At 46.7% G+C, this 21,084-nt stretch overlaps 1 protein-coding gene across 5 annotated transcripts in view; it reads right to left on the bottom strand.

Annotated features, from left to right (window-relative positions):
• The window catches only part of TSHZ2 (teashirt zinc finger homeobox 2), a 410,894-nt gene that overhangs the window by 36,455 nt on the left and 353,355 nt on the right, over window positions 1–21,084 (bottom strand). For 2 of the 5 annotated variants that reach the window (XM_045519290.2, XM_045519286.2), the window contains exon 3: window positions 12,906–14,484. The exons of the other annotated variants lie outside the window; for them this stretch is intronic. In XM_045519290.2, coding sequence (XP_045375246.2) covers window positions 14,411–14,484 — 74 coding nt within the window. In that variant the 3' untranslated portion in view covers window positions 12,906–14,410. Of the gene's footprint in view, window positions 1–12,905; window positions 14,485–21,084 lie in introns of those variants that run through there. 5 annotated transcript variants of the gene reach the window in all.

Here is a 21,084-nt window from a genome sequence, read left to right as displayed (position 1 = left end):
TGACAATTTCACTGATCTCTTTTCTGAAGAAGTCACTCAATGCTCGGTCTCTGGGCCACAAAGAAAAGAGAAAAAGACAAAAGGGACGGGTGAAGTTCCCCCCCAACCTTCCTTTTATTTTTCCTTCCAGGACATTTCTTTTTAAAGAGAGAATTCGCTCTTTTGATCCATCGTTGGACTTGAAAGAAAAGAACTTACGCAGTTATATGTCAAGTGTACTTTATTATCGGTACCTGGGCTGGGCAGAAAACGCACCGAAACTTCCGCTAAAATAAAAATCATCATTTGTCTTTGTCATTAATCTGTTCTCAAATTCTCTTATATCTAAAAAGTGATTGACCTTCTCTGTGAGAGGAGGAGAGGGAAAAAAAAAAGTTTTGTAAGTAGTTGGAAATCTGAAAATTGTGATCACGGTAACTTAAAAAAAAAAAGAAGTTGAAAAATCCCTTTTAGAAACTTAATCTGGTGTTGGTGAAGAATTTATAAGTACCGAGAAGTTCTGAGCCAAGCACTTCCCCGCTCAGCGGGATGCTCGTCTCTGCTCAGAGACACGTAGGTTGGAAGCACATTTTCCACATCCCCTTTTTACACGGGACTTGAGAGCTTTGTATTTTATAAAGTTTAGAACCTGAGAGTTTTTTCTTTCTTCTTCTTTCTTTTATTTTTTAAGCAGGAGGTCATAAAGAAATCCAATTCATTGATTACTTTCTCCTGGAAACCCCTGTTTCATGGAATCATAGCACGGAAAGGAAAAGCCAGCACTAAGTTATTCCAGGTTTGCCCTACAATGTTTAATCAATCCTATAAAGACAGAATATTCCAGAAATTCAGGTATTGGCAAGATTAATTCCTAAAGTGCTAACCAAACCAAGCTTCAAATGTCCAGGGTGGGTTCCTTCACCTTAAGGACAGGAAAGTGGGAATTTATGGGGGGTTTGGAGCTGTTGGGGTGTTCCCCTTTTGTCATGTTCCATGTAGGGGTGTTGGGGTGGGCCAGACCCAGCTGCTGCCTCTTCTCTTGTGGCTCAGGAGCCAAGAATGGCTTTTCCATTTTTAAATGGTTGAGAAAAAATGAAAAGAAGAATGTCTTTTGATTTGAAAATGACATGAAATTCAAATTTCAGTGTTCATAAATGAAGTTTTACTGGGGCACGGCCACGCCCATCAATACACATCCTCCACGGCGGTGTTGCCGACTGCAAAACCCAACAGAGGTTGTATGACCTGCAAAATCCAAAGTATTTACCGTCTGGCTCTTTACAGAAAACATTTGCTGACCCCTGTTTTATATCATCATGGGAAGTTTGCTAGATCTTGGCTGTGCCTCAGTTTCCCCAGTCATGGAAATTCTTTCTTCCCAACTGTTTCACTGAGGTATAATTGACAAATAAAACAATCTATTTAATGTGTGCAACGTGATGATTTGATATATGTATTCACTGTGAAATGATGACCACAAGCAGGTTAATAAACACATCCATCACCTCACATAGTTACCTTATGTGTGTGTGTATGTGTATGTGTGTGTGTGGGGGTGAGGATACTTAAAATCAATTCTTTTAGCGAATTGCAAGTATGCAATACAGTATTGTTGACTATAGTCCTCATGCTGCGCATTAGATCCCCTGAACATACTCATTTTATAACTAAAAGCTTGTCCCCCATCCCTCAGCTCCTGGTAACCACCGTTCTACTCTCTGCTTCTGTGAGTTCGAGTTTTTTTTTTAGGTTCCGCACATCCGTGAGATCATGCAGTACTTGGCTTTCTCCATCTGGCTAACTTCATTCAGCAGAACGTCCCCCAGGTTCACCCATGTTGCTGCAAACAGCAGAGTTTCCTTCTTTCTCATGGACTAATATTCTGTGGTGTGCACACTTTCAATAGATGATCGCCAGGGAAGATGCCTTGGCTTTTTCGGATATACAGTTTTAGTTTCCTGGAGCAGGACAGGCTTCCTCTCACCCAAACGAGCGCCTCGCTCACCTGGTACGAGACCTCGGAGCTTGAACCGTTGTCACCTGCTCCTTCTGCTGCCCGGGGGTCTGAGGACAGGCAGTTTGTGTTAAGGGGAGAGATGTGCAGTCTCCCCTTGTGGGGTCAGTTGCCTTACTGGTCAAAGTGAGGGCGAACCAATGGACCCTTCACCACTGCAGCAAGGATGAAGTGGGGGGACCCTGGTGATGGGCGGGAGTTCCGAGCACCTTCAGACACGGTGATACTGGCAGATTTTCCTAAAGGTGGCCCCGCAGGAAGTCACTGGGGTTGAAAGTTCAGCACACCAACGTCCAAATACACTTTTCATAAGGAGGCAACACAAAGTGTTGGTGTCTAATTGGCTGTGTGTGACCTTGGATAAACTACTGCTCCTCTTAAGCCTCTGTTTTCTCATCTGCAAAATGGGGCTAAGAACACAGCAAGGAGTTAAATAGGAAAGGCCCTACAGAGGAGCTGACCAAAAGCAGGGACTCAGATTACCTCTAATAAGCGTAGGCATTATTACTTGCATTCTATGCTTTTAATCCTGGGTCATGTTGCTCCTGAAGTCCTGACTGTAAAGTGAAGGAGGCTTAATAGTTTGAACTAAACATGAGTATATTCAGGGAGGATTAGAATGAGCACATTTCATAAATCAACAAATCAGATTTTGCTCTTCCCCTCCCCCCAGCACTGCTTCCTGTCCTTTGGACTCTAGATCTTTGAGGCCTGTCTGGCAGGCGTGTACATGGTGGGGGAAGTCGGTTCATTCTCAGAGCTGCTTAGGGCTGGGGTGTGCTGCGTGGGTGTAGGTTGAAATTAGATCTGCAGGGCGTGGTCCTGAAGTTTGCAATACTCTTCTTCTTGAGAAGGTGTTGAGAAGGTACCAATGCTGGGCACTTTCCCTTTGGTCTCATCCCTAAACGACCATGGCTTCTCCCCTTTAAAAGCATCCGGATTCGGTCAGGATCACTTTTGTGCCCTCCGGACATTTGTGAGTCTGGGGCTGACGTATCACTGGAGAGGAGAGGAGGGATTTAGAGCAGGTCTGTTCCATTCAGTCCCCAAAAGTGCCCGCTGGAAAGCTGGGTCACCGAATTCGCAGGGAAGTGCCAGGATCCTCACAGTTGGCTCATCCTCGGCCTACGTTTGCTTGCGTCGTGGACGTGACTTTTTAAGTGGAGTCACGAGGTCTTGTCCCTGCTCTGTCCTCAGCTGGGTCTGGCTCAGCGCCTGACCCTCAGTGAAGAGGCCCTCAACGGGCGTTTGTTGAATGAGCCAGTGTGGGGCAGAGAGTCCAGAAGGTGGGAGCCCTTGTAGAGAAAGGGCCCTTAGTTTAAACCAGAGTTTCCGCAGTTGGTTTCCATGGAGACGTAGCTCTGTGAGATGCCAACAGGTGTCATGGGAAGAGATGACTGCTGAACAAGCCTCCCGCTCAGGACCTCTCACAGTCTGTCTTTCTTTATGCTAATGGGTAAAACAAACTCCCAAAATGGCAGATGCCTTACAAAACTTACTGGGCTCCAGGAACGTTTTCCAGTGAGCATCTTGTGGGAATGGTGATCTGAGGAAGGTAATGGGAGAAACGTTTCTCTCCTGGGCCGGCTCATGTCTGGGCCACTCTGTTTCCCTCTGCCTGGAGCAGCTCTCTGCACAGCTCTGTCTCACCTTTCCCACCTCCTCTGACCCCCGTTTCCTACGGAGCATCTTTCTGTGCCCAACACTCCCCTCCTCCCTTCCCGCCAACACGGACACTCGATGCTTTGCGTGGTCCCAATCACGTGACCTGTTCTACTCCCTGGACCCTCCTCCCCTCCAGAGTGCGGGCTCTTTGCGGGCAGGATTTGCGTCCATCTCAGGCACTTCTCACAGGCTGGGGCCGGGCCCTGGGTGGGCACTCAATAAGTAAATGCTAGCTGACTAAATGGATGGACGAATTTATGAATCCCTGCTTCACACTCGGGGAAGAGGCACAGAGATAAAGTGCACAGGTGGTCCCTGCACCAGCCCACCCACCCTCGGGCTCAGCTGGGCGCCTCAGGAAACTGGCAATGTGGCGTCATCGGGTGCCAGGACAGCGTGCACTCAACAGGGCACCACTGCTCCCACTCAGGGTGGATGCTCCTCCAGGCCCCACAGCCCACTCACGGTGCCCACGTTTGTGGGAAGTGAGGGCAGATTTCTGTCCATCCACGCACACCTGTTCTCCCTGCGATTAGAACCATGACACACGACAGTCTTTTTTACGGATTGCCCACAGCAGAGGCTAGCTTCAAACACTAGCTTTGCTCCTTGCAAAGTGGGTCAACGTGGGCACGCTGTTTAACAACTCTCAGCCTCACTCTTCCCACCCGTAAAATGGGTCCTTCACTTAGTGCTGCCTGGAAGATGAAGTATTTATGACAAAAGAATTTAACCCAGTGCCTACACAGTAAAAGCTCAGTGCGTGGTGGATGTATTATTATTATTAACAACCCGCACTCATCGCTCACTGTCATAGCAATGCTCCAAAGCATAATTTCCATTCTGCAGAGGAAGAAAGGGCGGGCCACAGAGTTTAGGTGGTCTCCTCAGCGTCTGGCAGTTAGTAAGGGCAGCCCAGGTTTGCACTCACATCTGCAGGACCCCAGAGCCCGCCCTTTATCCAGCTGTGTATCTTAGGAGGCTGGGTCCCAAGCGGAACAAAACAGCCTGGTCCATAAAGCTGCCAAAATCTCTTGACAATTGATTTTTCCTCCTGGCTCCGACAACAAGCTACAACTTCCCAGCATGTCTGAATTCTTCTCAAGCTATTACTCACCCATGGGCTCTGGTTTATTGTACAAGGTGGCTCATCCTTTGGGAGAAAGGAGCTGACTGGAGGTGCTGCAGGAGAGAGGAGGGTCACCCCAAAACTTTAGCTTCTGGTCTAGAGGAGGTGGTCGGAGGTTGCCCCCACTCTGCCATCCTCTGAGCCATCCCAGCCTCGCCCACTCCCTTCTGGGTGCCTGTCTTACTGTTGGCGCCTTTGGGGACCGGGCTGGCGTGGGAGGGATGGGGAGGAGGCCTCAGGTTCGGGTTAATCTCCTTGAGGGCCCGGGGCTCCCCTACTTTTGGCACTGACTCTAGTCGTTGAGGAAATCCGTATGAGACCATCAGGCAGAGTCCGGCTAATCGAGGGAGCTGTTTCATGAAGCTGCTCGGAGACTCCAGGGCCACTTTGAGGCCCCTTCCCTCACATCAGAAGACAGGGGACATGCGGGAACATCACAAGGGAGGCCTCATCGCACCCGGTTCAGGACACAAACATGGAGCTGGCAACACATCAGAACCAGGCACTTCTGCCCCTTAGTGTTACGTGGGCCTCTGTTTAAACACCTTCTCCACAGCAAGGCCTTTCCTTACCATCTTAGCTAAGGGCCCACCCAGGCACTCTTTTCCCCTCCGGCTTTATTGAGATGGAATTGACATGTGACTCAATCTTACGGCTTCAGACGCTGAGCAATGACCGATGTTACTTTGATTATTTACGTGCTATCTGTTCTTCTCACTAAAACGCGTCTCCGTGAGATCAGCACCCTGGTCATTCTGGTCCCTTGTTCTCCTTCCGCATCTAAGCCGTGCCGGGCAGAGGGGCCACTCACTCAGCAGGATCTGCCGAGTGGCTGACTCATCACATTACATATTTCCCAGCTCTCTCTGTTAAGAGACTGTCATGGAAAGGGGGTTAATATGGAGCGTATATGCACCGGTTCTGCTTTCCATTTTTATAATAAGATGATATATTATTATATGCAGTAATATGTATTAATTATCTATATTAATGACAGAGTAAGAAAAAAGCAGGGCGAATGCTGCATACAGGACTTAGGCGAGACGTCAGAAATGTCCCGTCTAAGGCTTGGTTGTGCCATTAGGCTGCAGCACGGAGGGGGCTGTGTAATCTCCTGTCAAGCATTTTTTTAACATGGGGAATATGGTCAGGGATGTTTGCAAGTGGACCTGGTACTTACATCTTATCTACAACCTCTCTCTCTAGAGCCATGATTCTCTGCTGGGGGGAGATGCTTGCCTCCTAGGGAGCGTTTTGAAGGTCCCTTCCCGGGAGGAGGGGGACGCTACTGCCATCTAGAGGGTGGAGGCCAGGGATGCGGCTCGCCGCCCGGTCCTCAGTAGGACAGCCCCCATGTGAGGACTGCCCTCCCCAGCGTGTGCAGGGGGCCAAGGCTGAGAAAACATCATCTCGAGATGTTTCGGTGTGCTGTCCTCAAGGGTCCTCCCTGCATCCAGCTCTGGATGCAGAGGGATTTCCCCCAAAGGACTGGACCAATGAGGGGGATGAGAGTGACTCAGAAAAAAAAGAGTTTCACATTTGGGGATAGAGTTCAAGGAGTGTGTTAGCCAAAAAGAAATCAATGGAAGCCCCATTATTACTATTATATACACATTTATACGTTGAATAGATAATTATATGCTCTCTGCATGATGCTAGGTCAGGGGCCGGTGAGCTTTTTCTTAAAGAGCCAGAGAGTAAATATTTCACAGTTCACAAGGGGCTCTGTAGCAAGTCCTCCACCTTGCCATGGTGGGGCTAAGGCAGCTCAGGCAATACGGTAACGATGGGTGTGGCCGGTCCCTAAAGCTTCATCTACACAAACAGGTGGTGGGCAAGGTCTGCTCCCCAGACCTGGGGTGCTGAGCCCTGTTCGAGATGTTGATGCCACAGAGATAAAAAGCAAAGACTGGGCTCTCCATTTACAAGTGAACAAAATCCACCTACTGTATGAAGCAGTGAGGCCTGATGAGCAGATTCTCTGGGCATCGTTATTAGGTCCCGTCCCCCTGCGCTGGCAATGAAGCGAGCATTCTTCCCATGTTTGAAGGGTCTGCTTCCGGCCAGCGTCACCCTGATGACCACTGAGTCTCCCCACAAGCATCCAAAGCACCAGCTGGGCACAGGGGTGGGGCCACCCGGAGCCTTTGCTCTCTCCTCTCGCTCTGAGCCCTGAGCGACCTACCGTGATTGTGATGACAGTGATGCACTCAGATGGCCTCCTGCCTCCACTCCATCCCCGCCATCTGCCTTTCTCACGGCACGAGGGCAACCCACTCTGCATTGCACATCCCGCCCTGCTTAAACCCTTCCCTGGCTCCACTGTCCCGTGGTGGTGGTTGGAATCATGATGTATCCCCCCACCCCCTAACACATACCTGCACACACAGGCATTATTTAGCTTCTATTTCAAATGTCAATATAAAAAGTGCAAATAATTGTCGATTTAATACTGCCTCACTTCTCTTAAATAGACTTTCGTTTGTGTCTCCTACAACCATGGTGCCTGCGTGTGTGTGGACACGCACGCACGTCTAACACACACACACATCTGTCATGTGTCCTGTTGTTGCCCTATGCTGTACCTTTGCTTATTGTTTGCATCCTGGGGTTCAGATACTAAACAGATTTGGGGGGAATTGTAGAGGCAGGGATAGACAGGTATATTACAGAAAACAGTTTTAGGGTCATAAAGGTGGCGGTATTCAGGAGGCCTGTGTGGAGCAGGTTGTGTATGTGTGTTGGGGGGTGGAACGGGGGGATGGGAATGGATTGAGAGCAGAGGAAGGAGCGGAAAACGTGGAAGGAAGGGGCTTGAGCCGCGGCTGCAGGTGCACCCATAGAAGCCTCAGTGCCTGCTTCTCCAAGTCAACAATATAGATCATTTCATCACTGCGTATTTTATTTCCCCTACCAACAGGCATTTCCCAAGCTGTGCATTGGACTAAAAAGATGAATCTTAGACAATAGCCAACCTGGCATTTTGCTGATTTTAATGTGTTTATTGTGTTAGTTATCAACAGAAGCCTTAAGGGCTTTTGGTAATGGGGTCCATTAAAGCCAAAAGAGAGAGAGAGAGAGAGACAGGAAAGAGATTTTCTTCTCTAGGTGTCGTCTTCTTAATTTGCATAAATGACAATAGTGAACATCTTGATTCGCTGCCACCTTTGTGAAGCTGGTAGTTGGAAATCAGCCACCATATATAATAATAACCCCTGTTTATGTGTGACAGGCCCTGTCCTCATCGCCTCGCGAAACTTCCCTCAATCAGTCCTCTAAAAATCCCTATGAAGCTGTTCTTGATCATTGAAAAAAAAAAGAAAGAGGCACGTAGAGGGGACGGTTCTAGTGTCAGGTCCCCGAGGGGAAAGGGGCGGAGTCGGGGCCACCCCCAGACCTGCCCCCTGGTGAGGGGGGTGATTTCAGGGGGACGGTAGCTTTCCCAGCGAGGCCGGGCAGAGGGAGAGAGTGGACATCTGAGTTCACGAGCCCTGGTTTTAAAGTCCACTCTACTGGCCACTGAGCTTCATCCTGGATTTGCCTTTTAAGTAAGATTTTTTTCTTGGATTAGAAAAATACTGCAAGAACTTGGTAAAAAATTTCAAACGCCATAAAATTAAAAAGTGCCACATCCAACCCTGGTGCTCCTTTCTGATCAGTCCAGAAATATTCTCTCAACAGATAAACATAAGTGTACACACACACACACACACACAAATTCTTATTTAAATAAGATTTTAAATAAAAATCTTACCTAAAAAGAAAAACCAGGACTAAGCTCAGTGGCTAATAGCAAATTCTTTGTTGGGTAAAATTTCTATGTTCTTTTTAACACAAAGGTGAATACCATAGACGTTTGGTATTTCCATTAAAGAATAAACCTTGCGATTGTTCTCCATCAGCACATAAAGGTTTACGTCATTCTTTTGAAAGGCTCTGTTGATCTCCTGGTATGGAAAACTGAAAAATGCCTGTGCAATCCCAACGGGGGGAAAATACCCCTCATTTAAGTAGTGCTGTACCTGGATTAACTCATTTAATCTCCCACCTAACATATGAAATAGGTATTTTAATAGCCCCACTTTTCAGAGGAGGAGATTGAGGCACAGGGAAGTGAAGCGACTTGCTGGAGATCACACGACGTGTGAGTGTGAGTGGCAGAGCTGAGATTCAAACCACTGGGCCTGGAACCAGAGTCTGTGGCAGTGGAGACAATACCCGCACCCTCACACCTTCATGTACGTGCCCGGATAGATGCAAAAGATACATTTCCAGCCATAAACTTGCAGGCAAAGAGAATAAATACTTAAAATGTTGTCAGCTGTTGCTACGTTCCTCCCTAAAGTAGTAAGACCATTTCCGCTGCCATCCACAGTGCGTGGTCCCATCTTTGAAATGTCAGTTTCTGTATTAAGGCAGGGGGACAAACGGAGGGACTCCTGTCTGAACAACGAGTGTGTCTCTCCTTCAGACAGAACAGAAGTCACCTGAGTTCATCTCGGGTGACTCAGCCGTCTTGATTTCATCAGCCTCTGGCCGAACGAGCCTATCCCACCAACCTCTCTCTTGTGTTGCCCCAGTGGAGAAGCCACCTTCACTAGCTGCCTAGCAACCCCGCAGGCACACACATCATTACTCACACCATGCTTAGTCCCGGCAGGACACCTGAGCCCCTTAGGACCATTGGGTCACATTAGTTAGCTGATGGGGTAAGCAGAGGGGGTGGGTAGGGCTACGCATGCGCAGACACACAGCGAACCAGTGGCTCGTTTGGATGAACAGAACCTTTGGCGTGGGGCAGAGCAGCTGAGGTCATCACATTCCTCCACTGCCTCTAGGTGGCCAAGCCTACCTATGCAATTAACACAGAATGCTCTGGCTTTGTAACAATGGAGCTGAAGTAGCAGATGATAGGGAAAGAGAAACGCCCCTTAAGTGTTAAATGCTTGATACCAGAGGCCTCAAACTGTTGGCTGGAGAGCTGGATCTAGCCTGAAAGATACATTTTGGGTTTTTTGGGGGAACTGCACAGGGTATTTGAAAAGTCTGGAGTTGTTGCCAACAAATTAAAAATCCGAAACTTTCACATAATAGCTTCTTATGAAAAAAACTGAGAGATTGGGCAACTGACAACTTTGGGTCCAAATTTCTACATGGAAATGACCAGCTGCTACCCCGTCGGGACTGGGCAAGTGCTCTGCTGTCTGCCACACTCCCCACCATTCCCTGTAGTCTTCCATGCTGCCGCTCTTGGCTCATTCCTGCCTGGCTCCTAGGGGCATGTGACTTCAGAGTGGTTGCAGGTGTGCACACCTCATGGGCTTCAACCAGTGATTGACAGGAGCTGTTTGTAACTCCCCCTGCTTCTCCCCTTGGCTGGAGGAACTCAGGCCTGTGCTCCGCACTGGCTCCCCAAATTCTCTATGGGGCCAAGTGCCCATGTCCCACATGACAACTTGCATGACAAAGTGCCTTCCCTTCTCACCCTTTCCTGGTGCTTCCCGGGATTAGGAACCCTGGTCTCAGTGGCGACTTCTTGGGGAACCTGATATGAGACAAACACTAAATCAAATGGGGAGGGAGTGTGGGTAACAAGACGTCTTGGCTGCCTGGGGAGACAAAGAGCTCTGGTGCTTGACTCCCACCCAGGAAACTAGGGCGTGGGGTGGCTGGGTCTGAGGCTCGCCCAGAACAGAGGATGTCTAACGGCTCAGGTGTTCCAGGAGGAAGCTGCTTGCTTGGACCAGCCTGACCCTGAGCAGTTGTCCAGGGAAGGGATGGGTGATGTTTGCTGTGGGCCACGCAGGGGAGAGAGCTGGTGGGGGTGGTGCTGAGTTGTGTTTGACGGGACAGTCCCTTAGCTGGTGGGGGGCCCTAGGACTGGAAGGGAGAGCCACAGTCCACCACTTGGAAGAGGGAGGCATCTGCCTGGATCAGAGAATGAGGGAGAGAGGGCTCAGAGGGAACTGTCCAAAGAACCCATGAAAACCCAGCAGTCATGGACTGAATGTCCCCCCAAAATTCGCATGTTGAAATCCTAATCCCCAGTGTGATGGTATTAGGGGTGAGGCCTTTGGGAGGTGACTGGGTCATGAATGGGATTAGGGCTCTTATTAAAAAGATCTGCCAATTCTCCACTGAAGACATACAAATGGCCAGTAGGCACATGAAAAAATGCTCAATATTGCTAATTATCAGAGAAATGCAAATCAAAACTATAATGAGGTATCACCTCACACCAGTCAGAATGGCCATCATTAAAAAGTCCACAAATAATAAATGCTGGAGAGGGTGTGGAGGAAAGGGAACCCTCCTACACTGCTGGTGGGAATGCAGTTTGGTGCAGCCATTATGAAAACAGTATGGAGATTCCTCAAAAAACTAAAAATAGACTTAACCATATGATCCAGCAATCCCACTCCTAGGCATATATCCAGGGGGAAATTTAATTTGAAAATATACATGCACCCCAATGTTCACAGCAGCATTATTTACAATAGCCAAGACATGGAAACAACCTTAATGTCCATCAACAGATGACTGGATAAAGAAGTTGTGGTATATTTACACAATGGAATACTACTCAGCCATAAAAATAACAAAATAATGCCATTTGCAGCAACATCGATGGACCTGGAGATTGTCATTCTAAGTGAAGTAAGCCAGAAAGAGAAAGACAAGTACCATACGATATCACTTATATGTGGAATCTAAAAAAAAGACAAATGAACTTATTTACAAAACAGAAACAGACTGAAAGACATAGAAAACAAACTTATGGTTATGGTCAGGGGGAGGGGGTGGGAAGGGATAAATTAGGAGTTCAAGATTTGCAGATACTAACTAATACATATAAAACAGATAAACAACAAGTTTCTACTGTATAGCATAGGGAACCATTCAGTATCTTGTAGTAGCTGTAATAAAAAAGACTATGAAAATGGATATATGTATGACTGAACTATTATGCTGTTCCCCAGAAACTGACACAACATTGTAAACTGGCTATACTACAATAAAATAAAAAAAAAATAAAGAGATCCGCCGGAGCTCCCTTTCTGCTACGAGGATCCAACGAGAAAACAGCCGCCTGTGACTGGGAAGAGCGCTCTCCGGGAACCCGCCCACGCTGGCGCCCCGACCTCTGACCGCCAGCCTCCTGGGCCAGGGGAAGGAAACCCTTGTTGTTTGGACGCCACCAGGTCTGTGGTGTTCTGTCACAATAGCCCGAGCTGACCAAGACACCAGGAGCTAAAGAGTTCGTTCTTTTCTGGAGCCAGGTGGTGGTGATGGTTGTGGAACAATGTTAATGTATTAAGTGCTGCAGAACTTGACCCTCAAAAACGGTGAAAAGGGTCCTTTTTGTGTTACATATAATTGACTCCAATAAGAACCCCCCCCCCAAAAAAAAAGAAAAAAAAAAAAAAGAGAATCCATTTTAACCATCTGCCTGGAGCACAGACTGGAAGCCACCAGCCCAGAATAATAAATAAAGAACTTCTATTCTCAACTCCAGAAGCAAAGGGTCCATCTCATCTCCGTGAAATAATTCCTAGGCAATCTATATTAGTAGGGTGTCCTGTGCCAATATTTCTTATCAAATACCATCCTAAAAGCAAGGCCTGCATTATATTTTTTTCTTGGTATTTAAGCTGATGGGAAAGTTGGTTCTGTATTTGATTAAGTTCTGCAGAAACTGGACTTGTGATGAGCCATTAAACAAACACTTTTTTTTTTGGTATAGCAATAAAGCCTCCAATGATTAATTAAGTGCACAATGCCAAAACAAGTGTCTTTGTTTAAAACGCAGTGGACAAGACAGCCTTGGGAAAGTTGATGTCTTAAGTAGACGCCACAACATGTTTTTAATTATGTTCAGGAAGACGGACAAGAATAGGAATCACCAACTGTTCAGAAAGATAATTTTTTTTCGAAGAAATATTAGAATGAAAAAAACCAAACAGAGCATTATTGATTTAACACAAATGCCATTTGTTGGGCCTTTTGTAATTTCCTTATTAGTGTCATCATTCTGGAGTTCACATCCCCCCTTGTGTTACAGCGTCTGGCATCTGCTCAGCTCTTCGCAATATGATACAGTAAACACGCAGTGACTGCTCATATTAAAATGTTTTATTTGTTGTAACCATACAACTGATCACACGGTGCGAGTCCTAAATTATCCCAATCATTGCCCAAGCTAATCGGAATAGAGGGAATCAGGGACCATCTCTGTGAGATAACAGGCAGGCCGAGGGTGCCGGGCAAAGCTGTCAGTTGGAAAAGGAGAAACAGCAGAAAAGTTCATGCAACATCAGTTCCCCATCGTGTCATCATGAGAATGGCCCACTGCTCGGCTGAAACAGACATCAGCCGGCCTGGATGTTGCACAGGGTGAGGGATGCACTCTGGAGCGGCTTACCTTTAGATTGTATCAGACAGTCAGATTCCATTTGGATCAACGTGTCCTATCTCGATATTAAAGATAATAACAGTTCGAGCTTTAAACAAGGCCAGCTCCTAATTGCAAACTGCTGAAGACAGAATGGGAGCCTAACGGTTTGGCCCTTTTCCCCTAAATTGTCAGGAAATGGCCTCAACTCATTTGGCAATCGATGGAAGTATTGTGGAGAGGGGGCTGTGGGCTCTGTATTTCAAGAAGTCATTTAGACGTATCACTCAGAGCACTCTTCCTTGTTGTCCATCCCACTAGGTTTTGAAAAATGGTTAATTATTCATTTTGCTAGTAAGTAATGGCTTTATCTTATCATAAGCATTAATGATATTGGAGACCGGCTTGTGAACCGCACCAAGATGCTGTCTTTTGTACATTCCTTGGTTTCTTCTCTCCCCTGGTGTGGTTTGAGTATCTGCTGGGCGCTGAGCTCTGGGCTGAAAGCGGTAGATCTCGGGGTGGACAAGCAGAACTCTCCCTTAAAAAGCACAGGCTCGGAGCTTGGAGACCCGAGGGGGATGGCACTTCTGCGGAGGGACACGCATTCCCGGCACCGGCAACGGGGAGGCAGAGGAAGGGTCCGGGCGCAGCTGAACGCCGGCGCCTCTTTTTCCCCAGGAGGCTGCGGGCACCTTGCATTGCGGAGATCCGTTAAATCAAGGTGGCCGACTAGGCGTTGCTGGGGGGGGGGGTGTGTGCTGGTAACCCCACTTTCAGGTCCCCTTGTGAAAAGTCGCAGCCGTCTTTGTTACTCATTCGTTGGTGCTTTGGTGAGGGAGGGTTCTTCTGAGGGAATCTGACATGGAGCCGTGTTCTGCTTGGGGCTGGTATCGAGCGGAAATCGAGGTGACACATTGGGATGAGGGAGACGTGGGGTCACAGCTGACATCTGATTCGCATCTTGATGGCACTCCATTCAAGTCTGAGCAGATATCACACCCTCCATGGGTCTCCCCTGGACACAGAATCTTAAGTAGCTGCCCCTCCCTCATTATTTAAAAAAAATATTTTTATTTAAGTATAGCCAGTTTACAGCGTTGTGACCTCTCCCTCTTTCTTCATCCTCCCCAATCCCTGTGCCCTGCTTCATTTTCTTTGACACTGATCATCATCTGCCATACTGTTATATAATTATTCAGTTTTGTGTTGGATGGTTTTTCTCCCTTATTTAGGGTCCAGGCAAGAGGGCAGGGATGTTGTCCATTTCATTCTCTTCTGCATCTCCAGGGCTTGGGACAATGCCTGGTACAGAGTAGACAGAACAATACATTTGTTCAGCAAATGGTCAGGAGATGCCGGGGTTCCTACAAGCCACCACAAGTCTGCGGAGTAGCTCCTGCTTGTCCATCTGCCAAATCGCGGGCTGTTCCTTTGTCCTGGCACCTCCTTAATTCAAACTGGTGCAGTCGCTCACCCAGAGGCCCCAGTGGTCTCCTAAATGTCCCCCTGCTTCCTCCTCTACTCTCTTCAGATCCTGGCTCCATAACAGACTCTCCTTTTCAAAATGTAACTTGGATAACGTCACTTCCTGGCTTAAAATCCTCTCATTGCTTCCTGTCCCTCTTAGAACCAAATCTGTATGACTTCTCACGGCCCACAGAGCTTACCGGAACGATTCTGTTTTTACACGCGTATTCTTTGCTCACTCTGTGCTAGCCACCCCCAGTCCCGTGTTCTTTCAAGACATCATACTCCCTTCCCATTAGGACCCAGACACATGGTAGTTCTGTCCCCCCTAAGCCTCCCTTGACTGCCTCCTTCATATCATTCAAGCCACAGCTCAAACAAAGGTCAGGCACCTCAGAGATGCCTTCAGTGACCGTCCCGTCTGAAATAACCTGCCCCAATGATCATCACTTTTTATCACATCACCTTGTTCTGTTGTCTTTTCCTTTTGGCTCTCACCACTAGCTGCAGTTCTCTTACTCATTCTGTTGTTTGCTACTTCATGGTCTGTTCTCCTTCCCTGGGATGTTGGCACCTTGGTGGCAGTGACCTTGACCATCTTACTCATGGCCAATGCCTAGAATGGTCCGTAGCCCACCATGGATGCTCAATGAGTACTTCAGTGAATGATTGGATTGATCTATGGACGCAGAACTTCCTGACAGCAAAGGAGTCCCTCTTTCATTCAACTTTCAGTGTCCAGTTCCCCAAAGAATACATGTCAGTACCTGGTAGTTCTGCTCACATCATTCTTACAGATCCTTGTAGATCACATGCCTGTAAACTACATGCACATTCTTAGCTATTCCTTGAAGTTACAATGAGATTTTAAAAATGAAGTATGATGTAACTTTAAGGTTTCAATTCAATGTCTGGGAGGGTTTGGAAGACCAGGAGTGGCCAGATAATCACCTCTGGGTCCACAGTCTTTGTAGAATTATTGTAGTTGAGTGTTTTATCCCTTTTCTGGTCCTGCCATGAGTTATTAGCTTCCCAAAGTGAAATCAAAGTCAGTAGCTGTTTTGCAGGTGGAACGATTGCAGACGCCAACCCTTGGTTGAATTACCATGTAAAGGGAAGTCTTGGACTTGGGTAATTATAGGATATTTCTTCAATAAGCCTTATCTGATCCTTTTCCGCTAATAATTGTATGTAATTATATTTATGTGTGAGAACATTGCATATTAATGAAGACTAGGGCCCTGAGGATTTAAAGAACTTATGAAGCATTTGACTGGATACGACCAATCATTACACGTCCTCCAAAGCACAGGGGGAGAAAGGAATTTGTCAAAAAGAAACCAGATAGTAGGAGAAACCCCACACTTTCATTAACTGATAATATTTTTATTAGGTTGTTACTTCCAAGTGTCTTTTAGTACTTGAACTTGAATTTAAATGTCTGAAAAGGCATGGGTATTCAGGAAAAGAAAAGTAATTACACCCTGTAATTCTGATTTAATTACAAGGAAATAGATGTAACATGATGTGATAAAAGTTATGATGGGCTCTTTAAATGATATATGTCATTAACGTGTTAATTGGCATGAAATCTGAACTCGGAGCCAGAGGAATCTTAGGTGAATGTGAGGTCAACTCCATTATAGGCAGCCTTATGATGAAAATTCCATAAAAGCATTTCAAGTTTTATTCTACAATGTACTTTCCCCCGTTTATGTTCAATACAATGAAATTCCAGTCTTTTTTTTTTTTTTTTACAAAAAGGAAGGGGAAAAAAAGGCCATCCTTAAGATACTGGGGTGGTTTAGCTTAAATTTGTAATTGAGTAGACACGGAGTCAGGGCCTGATTAAATAGGAGAGAGAGAGAGAGAGAGAGTGTGTGTGTGTGTGTGTTTCTTTTTTCTTTCCTGAGCTCAAAGACCAGGTCATGTTTTGAAAATCCTTTTCTCTCAGCATCTTAGCATAAAGATGAGATGAAATGAATAAAGATTTTGATTATTAAAAGACCACCTTTTCCTCCAAGATGCATCCTATGACCTGTTTATTTTATGTAATTATGATTTGGGGGCTCATGGCCGTAGTTAGCAATCAAACGTGGAAAGAATGCATCTATTCAGCAGAAGGAAATAGCCAAACTAGACTGAAGTTACTGCTCTAAGAGCGGGTAGGATGCCACATGGAACCTCAGGACCTCAGACCTTCGGCTGGAAATATCTGACTTAAGCCGAAACGAGAAGCTGGTGCAGCAACTTCGCTATTGACGTGCCTCGGTATGAAAAGTCCCAGTGCATCTTCTAATTCGACAGCTCTCGGAGACGGAAATGTTTTCGTGAGAGCAGCCGCACTGATACTCCTTTTACGTGATATTCTCACCGCATGTACACCCAGGCTGGCGTCTCTGTCCGCGCGGACATCTGTGCCTCGTGTACATGCTTCTCAGAGAGTTCCTCTCTGTTCCTCATCTCTCAGTAGACATTTAGCCCAGTTTAATCCAAATTACTTAAAAAGAGAATGGATTCCAGAGCATCTGCATTTGGTAATAATCTAAACATAAAGGAAAGAGAGATTCAGGGAACTGGCAGAGGGGAGGACCCTCAGGCAAAGCGGATATTAGGAATGGATTTGATATTTCGCAGCTTTGGAGATGAACAGTGCCTTGGAGAAGACCAAGACAGAGTCTGTTTAGTTTGACAGGACCCTGCATGATTCACCCTTCTGACTCACTCACTTCCACTATTCCACTCAGGGCAGAAGGGCCTTCTTGATGTTTCCTTCATAACCCTAACTCATTCCTGCCCCAGGGCCTTTGCACGCGACAACCCCAACACTCTCTGAAATGTGTTTTTCCTGCATCCCTCGTTCATCAGGTCTCAGCTCAAATGCCAGTTCAGATATCCTCTGGGTGCCTTCTCTGATCACTCAGTCTAAACCAGCAATGCCTTCCACATCTTTTACTTTCTAGTTCCTCCTTCTGCCTTGATTTTTTTCATAGGAATGATCTCTAGATTGTGGCAGATGTATATTTATCCATAGCCTATCTCTTCCCTCTAGAATGTAGGCTCTCTGAGGGCAGGCACTGGATCTGTCCTGTTTGCTGCTGCCTTCCCAAACTGAGGACAGCCTCAGGCACATGGAAGTAACTGTGCTCACATCACGTGACTGATGTAGGTCTATATCCTGATGCCCCATCCACCAGCTGCCTGTTCTTGGGCTGGTTACTTAATTCGTAGATGCCTCAGTAGTCTTGTTGGTAAAATGGGAATAGGAGTTTCAAGAATTAAATGTTTGAATGTATGAAATGGTCTCAGCATGGTGCCTGGCATGTGACAGGTGCTCAGTACATGTTAGCTTCAAAATGAGAGATTTTTCTTTAGCAAATCAAGACTGGGAAATGGCTGGGAAGTGAATTCTGGAGTCAAGTCTGTATGCAGGTGACAGTTGAAGTAGATGACAGAGACCAGGAAAGCATCCTTCCTGCTCGATTCTGCTCCACTCCATGCTGGAGTTCCCTAGGGGAGGTTTGAGAGTTCTTCTGCAAATACTGGGGAGGGACTGAAATACACCCCTTGGTGCACGTGGAGCGCCTCTCTTCACCGTGCCTGGCTGAGAGTCTCACTGAGGCCGGGGCAGCCTGCTCCTCTCCGGGCAGCAGCTGAGGGAGAGGCAGCACGGAGCACGATTCTAAAACAGTGAACCCAGGAATCAAGCCGGTGCTTGCTTCAAGATCCCAGCTCCTACTGTTTACTTGCTTTGTGACTTTGGGTGAATAACTTCACCTCATGGGTCTCAGTTTTCCTATCTGCACAATGGGACTAAAAATCGTATTTTTTTTCCTCACAGGGCTGTGGTGAGGATCAACTGAGGTACTGTAATGTCCCCGGGTGAGGACCGTGGTACAAAGTTTCGGCACGAGTCACGCATCACGACTTCAAGTGATGCCACGTCTATGTGGAAACAGCAGAGGAATCAACAAGCACTTGGTTTCAGAAGCTTAGCTGCAGCCACTGAGCCTGAAAGTTCACAGACGTGAAATAGCCTTAAATCGATGACAAAGGTAGAAAGAGACTGCGTGGCACCTGTCACGAATCAGGGGCTCGACAGTGTGTGGCCAGCCTGCGCCCAGCACTCCACAGTGTCTCCTCATCACACAGTGAAGGGTCACCCAGGCAGGCAGACCTCGCCCATGGCTTGAATCGAGCTTTTCCTAAAATCACTGATTTGAGAAACTCAATAACCATATACTCTCCACCTGATAATCAAAACCCAAACTCACTTCCCGGGACCTTCTGACCATCAGGCCAAGTTGACCAAACACCAGACCTCTTCAGATACTGGCCGCAGCCAGCTCGGCAGTCACCGGGCAGAGCCAGGCCCCCGCCGGCACGGGGGTGGGACTGGGCACCAGCAGAACGGGACGAGGTGCAGGGTCCCTGCTAACAGGCCTGCGGCTCCCGCAGGACCCACTAGCTCGTTTCCATCCCAGGAGGCCTGTAACACCCCTTTCCACCAGGAATGTCCTCTGAGGCTCCAGTCCGCCAAGCCCTTCTGTAAGTTTCTGTTTCCGAAACCGCCTTGAAGGAGAACTGGGGTCGCCTCACCCCATCCCCGCCGTGCCCAGGCTGAGCGCCCTGCTCATCCTCACCTGCTATCGCAGACATTCATAATTTAAGCTCGCCCTTTCTTTCCTACACGCCACCAACCAGAGCCGGATGCTGGAGGAAAAATTGAACTCTTTCTCCCAGGATACACTGAAGATCAAGCAGAATCTCATTAAGGCTCACTTCAAAGATTCGTCCTTTATTTCCATACAAACAAGTTTGAATTATCGTGCGTGAATCTGCTGTTAGCAGGGGCTCTGTTCCATTATGCATGATGCCTTAGTGCTCGGTCATGAATAATGGGCAGTGCTCCATTAGCGGTTTTCAGTCGTATGCTAAACTTTGGGAGTGGTCGCGTTATTAGGTTAAAGTTCTGCCCTTTGCATATGTATTTGATTTCTTACTTAAGCTCTCATGCTCTAGTTCATCAGAATAGGTATTGCAATCTTGTTCTGACTAAGCACAGCACAACACGTGTTGTGGCTATGATTTCTTCGTTTTTATTATTATTATTATTTAATGTTTATTGAGCATTTACTATGTGCAGAGGATAGTGATTATCCTTGAGTGTATATTATTTAGTCTTCATCAGAAGCCCATGAGATAGGAATGACGATTATTTTCATTTTACAGGTGGAAAAACTGATAATTAGAGAAGGATCTTAATTGCCCACAGATAAGACTTTTAATAAATGGTAGTGCTGTTCAAATTGATTGGTCTGACTTCAGATACCCCTAATTATTACATATACATATATTTTTTACTATGTTGTTACTTTCTGAAGAGCTTTCCTAGATAATCTATTACTTGGGAAGCAGACAGTTTTATGTCCATTGTACAGATGAGGAAATCTTACAACCAGGAGGCTGACTGATTCCTGGGAGTGAGAGACCCTTGCTCAAACCCTGGTTTTGCCTCCATCTGATCTGGGAACACTGGTCTTTCTGGATAAGATGAGCTGGTGGCACTAGGGGGTCTATAATTCTTCCGGGCAGGGGTTTTCTCAATAGTCCCTTCTGATTCCTGACTCTGGAGGCTCCTTAGAAAGATGAGACACATGCTGACCCTCTCTTTCACCCATTGTGTGACCCTGGGCAGATCACTGCCTCCACTTCAGTTTCTTCATCTTTACAGTAGAGGTTAGTACCTGCTTCTTTCAGGGTCAGTGTCAGGAATAAACGAGGTAGGATAAGCTAGGTAGCAGCTGGGACACACGAAGCACTTGTACATGTGAGCTTATATATATATATAAAATATATTATATATAATATTATAATAAATATAAATATATACAAATATATATATTTGTTTTTTTCTTGCGGGGATAGTTTGGTTTGTTTATTAATCAATGGAGGCACTGGGGCTGGAACCCAGGACCTCGTGCATGCTAAGCACAGCACTCTACCGCTTAGCTCTACCCTCCCCACTCTTGAGCTAATATTTTTGTTTTGCTCCCTTTAAGATCCTTAATACTGTTTAACTTGTGTCTCTCTGATTAACCCAAAGTCCTCTGGTGTGTTACTGGAATGTTTCCTTTTTAAAAAGGACTCCCTTCTTTTAACATCCCATAGCTTGATCAACAAAGTCATTATTTATTTCAATGTTCCTTCCTAGTCCCACAGCCCAGGACAGTGATTATAAGCCAATGGCGCGCCCTGTTGGCCCCTCGCACGACTTAATTAATGATGTTAAGATGGTTTGAAGAAGTTGGTTACAACGATCGTCTTTCAGCCCAATCTTAGATTATTGAAAAACCGTTGGAAGGGAAGTTTGAATTGGCCGCAGACTTAATTTTTAACCTCTTGAGTTAGCTGATGTCAAATCCAGCCCCATTG

The sequence above is a fragment of the Camelus bactrianus genome, chromosome 19 (genome assembly GCF_048773025.1).
Source record: "Camelus bactrianus isolate YW-2024 breed Bactrian camel chromosome 19, ASM4877302v1, whole genome shotgun sequence".
NCBI lineage: Eukaryota > Metazoa > Chordata > Mammalia > Artiodactyla > Camelidae > Camelus > Camelus bactrianus.
Note: the sequence above shows the minus strand (reverse complement) of the source record. Positions and strands in the feature narration are given on the sequence as shown.